Source organism: Ruditapes philippinarum, unplaced genomic scaffold, assembly GCF_026571515.1.
Source record: "Ruditapes philippinarum isolate M1 unplaced genomic scaffold, ASM2657151v2 ctg23398_1_1_1_1, whole genome shotgun sequence".
Classification (NCBI taxonomy): Eukaryota; Metazoa; Mollusca; class Bivalvia; order Venerida; family Veneridae; genus Ruditapes; species Ruditapes philippinarum.
Window position 1 is genome coordinate 1 of NW_026863948.1, and position 10,046 is coordinate 10,046.

General features: G+C 31.5%; 1 protein-coding gene across 1 annotated transcript; it reads left to right on the forward strand.

Annotated features, from left to right (window-relative positions):
- Window positions 1-220: 220 nt before the first annotated feature.
- On the forward strand, window positions 221-9,842 carry LOC132723909 (E3 ubiquitin-protein ligase XIAP-like; the record flags this gene model as incomplete). Its single annotated transcript, XM_060708719.1, has 4 exons — window positions 221-379; window positions 2,727-2,878; window positions 3,838-3,898; window positions 9,711-9,842. Coding segments are annotated over 4 exons (504 nt in total), but the record flags the coding sequence as incomplete, so codon positions are not given.
- Window positions 9,843-10,046: the final 204 nt, after the last annotated feature.

Below are 10,046 nucleotides of genomic sequence, written 5' to 3' on the forward strand. Positions count from 1 at the left end.
CAAGCATATAGCTTTGCCTAAAAATGTTTAAGATCACAATCTTATATCTCGCACATTGAAGGGAAAGAAAGGAGAATAAATAATTGAAGAGATTGATATGACTTAATTTTAAAGCGTCAAAAAGCAATATGTAAAGAAAGAATGACTAATGATTTACCGTTTATACATATGCAGCGAATGTCTTTGTTATAAGTAGAGCAACTTTGATATTTGTCAACAGACTTCGGATCACCACGACTACCACCACCACCACAAAGCGAAACTATCAGGGCACCACTTTATCGGACAATAGAAGAAAGACTTGCATCATTTGAAAACTTTCCTAGCGACAACAGCATTCCTCATCAACAACTTGCAGAAGCAGGTTTATATTTCACTGGTAAATTGATATGTGTTTTCAGCTTTTACATTGTCCAACATTATTTCTCCGACTAAATGGTAATTATTACAGTTCTGTTTTGCTATGCTGTTTGATAGAAATGACTTTTATTGTGCTTTAAGAAATTTTAAGTTTATTTGGTTGTTAACATTCAACATGATTATAAATTTGTTTAAAAACGGGTAGAATTCTGTATTAAATCGTACGAATACAGATTTAATTTTTATTGAAAAAAAGTTACTGTTTGCAATATTTAAGGGAGTGCAACAAACTAAGCGTTGACTGGTTACAAATTTATTGAGCCTGCCAATATCCAAAAGTACACTTTTAAATGTAGAAACAAAAGTGGTTATATAAACGTTTTAATAATTACAAGTATTACGACCAACATAATCTATTAGGTATTTTTTATATGGAAATTTTATTAACAGTATAATATATGAAAATTATATGTTAATTAAAACGTAATTTGTTTTTTCAATGTAATATCAAAGCTTTGATTTCAAGGACAAAGTGATCTGTGTCGATGTTTCCATTGTAATGGTGGTTTAAAGGACTGGAGTTTTGGAGATGACCCCATCAAAGAGCACGCTAGATACTTTCCTAACTGTTCTTATATAAACAGTTTAGAAGGACAACAATATGTGCAGTCCTTGCAACCACGTGGATTAGAAAACGAACTCATATGCTGCAGAAATGTAAAAGTTATTACTTGTTTTATTAGAATATGAACTAAACACCTAAAGCTGTTTCTGTGAATATGAATGATGCTGACAAAATTGACACATTAATATTCATAATAAAGCACGTAAAATATATTATAACGTAATGAGTTGCCACAAACAGCAACAACACCATAGCATAATTTGAAATCATAATTAATTCTAAAGAGCATGTCATCGTTGTGCTCGTCTTATAAATAATGCATGTCGAAGGTTTTGCTCTACCAGCATCATTTGGAAATTGTCATAATATTAATGCAGTGTAAAACTAAAATAGTATGTATAATTATATTCTATTTTTGGTAAAATTGACACAATTTGGGAAAACAAATTATATTGATTGCTTTTACTTTCCTGTTGTTAAAATGGTTATTATCAAATAAATGTTAAAAAGCTTGAATTAACGGTCCACTGCACTGTGTCGCCATCTGTATATAAAGGTAAAAATATGTTATTTTTGTTTCGAAGGATGACATAGGCGGCTATTATACATCAAGTCAGCGATTGGATCGGACAGGAAATATTACTGAAAGTATGTGCATTTATATATTTTGTATATACTAGAAGATAATGAAAACGGTGTTATATGATTTTTTCCCAGTAAATCAAGTAAAGTAAGGTTTCAGAAAACGTGCGCGCATGCATGCTTGAGTGCGTTTGTTTGTGATAAGTTCTTATATTTTTGTTTTTATTTTCATAAATCGAATCTAAAGAATCAAAACAACTCAGATTTAGTAAGACTCTATCATGCTTCTTTAAAATGTCTTGAGAGAATCTAGATAAGTTTTACTTTGTAATATATGCTTCTGCAGATGTTCGAATACATGCATAAATTCAAGACAATATTACACTTGAATGTGATTCTGAAAGAAATTGTTAGTCGTATGCAACACATGTTATGATTGGATATATAGTTTGTATTTGACAAAGTATACATGTATACATTGATATATAAGGGCTATTGTTGGTGTCTCTTGATATCATATCATTTGTATTGGACTCTCATTGACTTAACTAAATTTAGTCGCAATCGCACCTCGTGGCATCCGGTTCTATTAAGACAATTCGAATCAAATTCAAAATAAAGTTCACCTAAAATAAACATATTTTCTATGTACAAAGATAAATAATTCCAATTTACTACGCACATGTCTTTAAACCATTTTCTTTGTTTTTTATCCTTTTTCCATTTTTACAGCTATGAGGATGATGTGTTTACGTTTTATTTAAATATATTCGTTCAGTACTTTCAGGTGATCACTGTAATTCAGTCTTCAGTCAAGTTATCTATATTATAATCTCGTAACGGTAATTTAAAACGCATACTTTTAATTGATAGAAACTGGGGAGCAGACGCTTGTCTGCACGTATTTTATCAGAAAATTAATAAATATTTATATACATTTAGTAAGGAACTTAAAGGTGAGGTGCAACAAGAGGTTAAAGAGATAATGAACAAACAGAGCAAGGAGGCAAACTAGTTAAATAATGTCCTAATAAAAGTAGGAAATGATAACTTTGCGGCGATTGTATACTAAGTCATCGGGATATTAAGCTCGTTGATTTATTGTCATATATCTGGTAGCACGAATTTTATTTTTCAATACATCAAATTGTGCTTTCAGGAGAGGACATATGTTGTTTTGTGAATGATGGTTGTATAAAAGGTGGGAGACTCTGTGATAAAACTATAGGAGAACAAGACACAAACTGTTCTCGTGATACTTACAGAAATAAGTCTAAAAGATACACAACTCGTCAGAGAGATGTGATCAAGGTACGTTTCTGGTAATGGTTGCAAACTATTATTTTAAATATTTGCCTTTTTTGATTAAATTTTGTTTTGTTTACATATGACCTCAGATACTCAGATATTTATTTCAAATATATAGAAATAATTTCTTGGTGCATTTTATAACATCTTGACTATATTAAATAAAGTATCATTTCTAATTCAACTACACTTGGCAGTAGGTAAAATATTTAATACCCCGACATATAAATATTTAATACTTAATAAGTAACATTATGCTGTCAACCTAACTGGCAACTAAGCTTAAATTCAAGTGAGGTAACTGCAAAAGTATTCTGTCTTTTATATCCGTTTAGGTAGCATTAAGCATTTTGGAAAAACAGTAAATATTGAATTGTGTTATTTCCGCATGCGTTTTATATTATAAACATTCACTTATCAATATCTATAATCTTGCAACTTAATGATATACTCGTATGCTGTCAACTTCTTTCTTCTTTTATAATAATTTGAAAAATTAAACAATAAAAAAACCATTGGCCTCAACTATGAACACGTTTTATCAATATATATATAATCTGAAAAGTAACAGCGGTATTGTAGATAAAGACACATTGGCACCTTACAGAATAGTGAAAGCAACATCCCTAAAGAACGCCACATATGACTAAACTGAGGCTCCGTTTAGTTGGGCATGTACATTGACGGTACCGGTCAGTGCAAGTTACTGTCCACGCCCCCTTGAAATAGAAAGTCAAGTGTAACGCATTTTATGTAAAAAATACAGGTGGAATTCCACGCTTTTTTCTATGTATTGGGCTTATCATCTTTATTCCTTGCAATTAAAAATCCATAGTAGTTGTTGTAATGTTGAGACTTACATTGTATCATATCAACAGTTTCGACCAAGTAAAATATAACGTAAATATTGAAAACACAGAAAACTGACATACATTGACGGACTCTTTTAAACATATTTACAGAATGCAAGCACTTCAGAACGCAACCAACATTCAGCTTCGCAGACAACCCAAGGAAATGGATGTATGTACATCAAATTAATCTTTTTCCCCAGAGATATGAATATATAAGACATTTAAGATTTAATATTGTAACATTTATGTTTGAACGATTTATTCCCTTCGTTCTTGCTATTTATTTGTCGATATAACATCGATGAAAACTGTAAGATTAGTGTTATAAATCCCGTAAATTACATAAATATTCTACTTTGAAAGGTTTGTGAAGTTCTAAATAGATCTGGCACGATGAATATTCAAATATGTTTATTTTGTCTGTTTTGCCATTGTGCTTGTACATATACAGTGTTAAGCAAAAATTCTAAAATTATTTCATGATACACTCCATCATTTTAAGTATTTTTTTAACTCCTGTTTATTTTCACTGTTAAATAGTATAAAAAGGGTATAGTTTCATAAACATTTAGCTCACCTATCTCGCATTGACGCAGAGATTTATGATCATAGTTGATTACCCATTGACAGACGTGATGATGTGTCTCTTTAAGATTTTAGTTCTTTACTGCGTATAAATACCTTTGCCTCAAAACCATACCGTAGGCAGGATTTAATGACTATAAGGGATTTATATTTTTGATAACAACAGCTTTATTTGCTTGCGCAGGTATATGCTGTTAACTTTTGTAAAATGTTTGGCTCTTGAGAGAAAGAGGTCGAGACTTTTACATTTATTTGTTGTTTCTTATGTTTTTTTGTTTTGTTTTTTAATTTTGAATAACTGTTATATCTTTTTTTAGCCAAATATGAGTTCTTTTACTAATTATTTTCAGTTTTCTCTTGTATTCAGTTCTTTAAATGATGCTTCAATTTTCCTGTTAATTTGGAATTGTGTTCAGAGCACGTTTTCAGCGATTATTTCTTAAATTACTTTTAAATTTAAAAACCTTAAATTGTTTTGTAATTTGTCATTTTCATTACTTGTTAAACATATTTGGTTAAAATTTCTTTGTTAAAATATTACTGCTAATGTAATTTTAAAATAATTTACACATGTTATTAAGCCCACACTCAATGCACAACAATGCAACATTTGAGTGATATCCACTTTATCATGATGATGTAAATATTTTATGTTACTTTACCGCCAGACCCTGTTAACATATATGTTAACTCAATGACAACGTTTATGCTTGCCTTTTATGTCCTTATGTTTTACATATATCCTAATGGGTAATGTTTTTGTGGCATGGCAAGCATCTGTGGGATGATTCAATAATACTCAGCATTTCATACGAATACCTTTTGATTTATTTATATTAATAATGTCATTTTTAAGCCTTAATTTCATCATAAGCCTAAAAAACATTAAAATTCCGGGATATTAGCCACAAGCGACGCTTGATTTTTTTTACCGATGTTACTTCAACGTACATTTTAAATTACTTAAAACCTGTTTAAGCCTTAGAGGTATAATTACATTTATATACTTTGTGTCTCTCTTATTTATATATTATTTTAATTTGGGGGTAAAAAAATCAACTAGCCAAAAAAGCAGTATTACCAAATCAAAAAGGTAAAGAATACTGTTGAATAGGTTACAGTTCATTTATAGCTGTGTAATCTAATATGTTTTATTCACTTTCGTTAGTTTGCACGAATATCAACACTTTCTGGAGACATAAAATTAAACCCTGGACCTTTTTAGCAGGAAAAACTGTCGTTCAATTATTCATCAATATATCAGAAGTTACGCCATACATTTGATTTATATCAAGGAAAACGTTTTGGAAACTGTGTTATGTTTTACTGAGAGCAAATTAGATTCTAATATTGAAGATACAGACATACAATTATCAGGTTTCGATTTCATGTTTCGTAACGATAAGTCGTGTCATTCTTGTTTACGTTTCATCATTCCTTTAGACCAAAACAGTTGGTCTCTTTTGAAAATATAGTTCCTGATTCTTTTTGGGTCGAAATAAAAGCGAATATAGTTCCTGATTCTTTTTGGGTCGAAATAAAAGATAAAAATCAGACTTGTTTATAATGTATATTATATAGACCTCCTCACTCTAGAACAGATTTTTGGGACAAACTAAACTCATGCTTAGAAATGGCTCTAGAACACAAAGAACACTAAATATTAGTAGAAGATTTAAATGAAGACCAGCTTAACTTGCAAAACCATATATTAAAAGATATACTTTGACAAATAACATGAAAAATATTATTAGCAGCCCGATTCGGGTAAACCAGAGAACGCAATTTCTTCTCGACCATATTGCTTTAACAAATAATTCTACGTTTTTGATTAATGTGTTTTTGAAACTGATTACGAAATAAGGGAACATTGTGGAAATTTCGCTTAAATAAAAGTTGATTTTGATTCAAATAAGCCAATTAAAACGATAGTTTGGAACTGTAAAAGGGCGATACCGCTTGGACCTTCATTAATGATATTAATTTAGATATAAATGCAGCTTGCAATACTTTTATATTGAATTCAATGATATAGTTAATCAATGTATCCCATCGTATCAAGTTTGAATTCACAATGATCGGGTGTTGTGTCACTCACGAAACCTAGGTCCGCTCCTTAAGGGTCAAGGTCACACTTCGGGGAGGGGGGGGGGAGGGGGCTGCGCAAAAATCTGTGTCCAGAGCGTAAATTCTACGGGCATAGAGGGACTTTAATATAACTCAAGCCAAATATTTTCCATAGTTAGGCGGAGTGTGTTCTAAAATTTCAGTTGTCTGTGGCAATCAATGTCACAGTTGTTGGTTAAAGGTCAAATAACGGTCAAATAACGGAATAAAACATTCATTTGCGTGTATTATAACTTCTGTATACATGGATGGATTTTAATATAACTTAGCACAAACGTTCTCTATGTTGAATTGCATTGTCTATCACAAAACTAAGGTAAATGTCAGACGAGGTCAATTGTAAAATAAAAATATTAAATTTTGCTTGTCTGCGCTGTATCTTACTAATGCTTAGGATTTATAAATTGTTGAGCTCGCCCGACTTCGAATTCGTCGCCAATCTTGTTAGCAATTTGGTGTATGTGCATCTGTTAGTCTGTACGGTCCATATTCTGCTCATTCTTCGAAGGGTTACAAAGTAGTTACATACCAATGTACAACATGATGGCCTAGTGTGAGTCATGCAAAACTCTTGAAAAAACAGGTGTCTGTAAAAAAGGCCAAGGTCTTACTTAAGGGTCAAAGGTCAAATAGCAAGGCAAAATCTTCATTTGTGAGAATAATTTCTTTTAACATAGATGGATTTAAATATAAAATATGTTCTCAATAGTGAGTTAAGTTGTCTTGCGCAAATGAAAGTCAAGATCACAAGAAACCAAATGAAAATATCAAAATTTGTTTGTCTGCACTATATTTCGCTTGTTCTTTGAAATATTATGCTTAGAGAATTTTTGTCGAGTCCAGTTCACTGAGCACGACATAGTTGTCAAAATGGCTGTTCAGTGTTTGCATGCATGCGTCCAAGCTAATCCATGCTTTAACTTCCTCGTGCACGGAGGAATTTTCAGATAACATGAATTCATTTTTTTCTTGCCCATAAATGTTCATCATGAGACTTTGTGTCATTCACATAAACCAGGTCACCGAGTCAGTGGTTAAGGTCACCTTAGTGATGCAATGTCGAGATTATACCTTTGTATAAAGAGTTTGTGTTGTGCACATCTCACCTATGTATACATCTTTCTCTTTGATTGGAAGCTCATAGGCTCAGGTTTGAATTAAGACGACTTAGCTTATACTTAGACAAAAGAACACATATGACAAATTGACCTGATATAAGTTTGACCTATCACCAATATTTACTGTCATGTTCAAATTATTGCCTTTTGCTTAATTGTCATAACTTTGTTCTTTATTATTTGATTCGTTCTTGAACAAAAGAATACAAAACTTAATTCAACTTTGGCCTAGAATCAAATGATTTTGGCAGTCGAGATCAAATATATATTTCTTCATTTTCATACAAGATTATTATTTTTATGCCCCCACCATATAATGGCTGGGGCATATAGTGTTACCCTGTTCCGTCATTCCGTTCTTCCGTCATTTCGTCCTACCGTCATTCTGTCATTCCTTCATAATAAGTTTCCGTTCATTTTCTTAGTAACATTGCACACATTTAACTCAAATTTGACATATGAATAAGTCATGAGAAAATACAGGTCAAGGTTGAATTTGGTCATGGTTCAATGTTTTTTGGCAGATTAATGCCCTTTTTACTTTGAAAATAAAATGCAATTTTCAGTTTCCGTTCATAATCTCCCTAACGGTATTACACATTCAACTCAAACATATGAATATGTCATGAGAAAATACAGGTCGATTTAAAATTTGGTCATGCTTCAATGATTTTTGGCAGAGTTATATGCCCCTTTTACTTTGAAAATAATATGAAATTTTCAGTTTCCGCTCATTATCTCCCCAACGGTATTACACATTCAACTCAAACTTGACATATGCATACGTCAAGCTAATGCGCAAGTCAAGTTCAAATTTGGTCATGGTTTAATGATTTTGGACAAAGTTATCTTTCTTGAATCTTGGAAAAAATTTGAATTTTCAGTTTCAGCACGCATACTTTTGTGGAAATGTATGTAGCCATTATTTTGGCAGAGTTATGCCCCTTTAACTTTCAAAATAAAGGAAATTTTCAGTTCCCATTCATTATCTCCCCAACAGTTGTACATATTCAACTCAAATTCAAGATATGGATATGTCATAAAAATGCATTGGTCAATTTCGAATTTGGTCATGGTTTGATGATAGCTAACAGAGTTATCCCTCTTGAACTTTTAAAAGAAAAGAAATTTTAAGTTTCCGTTCATTATCTCCCCAATGGTTGTACACATATAACTCAAAATTGACTTAAAGATACATCTTAGGAATAAGCAGTTCAAGTTTGAATTTGTTCGTGGTTCAATGATTTTGGACAAAGTTATCTTTCTTGAATCTTGGAACAATTTTGAATTTTCAGTTTCAGCACGCATACTTTTGTGAAAATGTATGTAGCCATTATTTTGGCTACAAATATGCAATATGCGATTAACAAAAGATTAACACTGAAAAGTTTCAGAGCCTTGAACTTTCTTAAAAAAATGTTTGTGTTAACATTGAATAGTTTAAAGGGCTTTGAACTTAAAATGAAAAAAAAAATAATTTGTGCAAACAAATTTGGAACTTGATATTTAATTTTTTATAACATCTGAAATTTTGGCTGCATGCGTGGGCATCCTTGGCGTGACGACACATTTCTAGTTTCTGGGAGTGTTTTTACAACATTTTTGTCCTGCTGATGTGTTGACGTTAGAAATAAGAAAAGGATTAACATTGGCCAGTAAGGCAGTGACACTTGCTTTAAATGCCACCTATTCTGTAACATAACTGTATACGCGTTCCAATTAACATTATGCTTGAAAGGTTTCTATAAAAAAGTTGGTTTGCATGTTTTTATTTTAGAAATATTTTGTTTACAGTTATACTTTAAACTTTGTATATTACTCATTTCTAGGAATAAATACAGTTAACGTACAATGACTTTTATGTTGTACACTTCTACTGACCTGTGGATAAATAAAACGAAATATTTTATTAAGTCTCAAGCATATAGCTTTACATTACAATGTTAAGATCACAATCTTATATCTCTCACATTGAAGGGGATGAAAAGAGAGTAAATAATTGAAGATATTGAAATGACTCAATTTTAAAGTGTGAAACAGCAATATGTAAAGAAAGAATATGTAAAGAAAGAATGACTAATGATTTAACGTATAAACATATGCAGCGAATGTCTTTGTTATAAGTAGAGCAACTTTGATATTTGTCAACAGCTTTCGGATCACCACCACCACTAGGCTATACAATCAGGTCACCACGTTATCGGACAATGGAAGCAAGACTTGCAACATTTGAAAACTTTCCTAGCGCCAACAACATTCCTCATCAACAATTTGCAGAAGCAGGTTTATTTTTCACTGGTAAATTGATATGTGTTTTCAGCTTTTACATTGTCCAATATCATTTCTCCGACTAAATTTTAATAATGGCAGTTCTGTTTTGCTATGCTGTTTGATAGAAATGACTTTTATTGTGCTTTAAGACATTTTAAGTTTATGTGATTGTTTCCATTCAACAGGATTATAAATTTGTTTAAAAAGCGGGTAGAA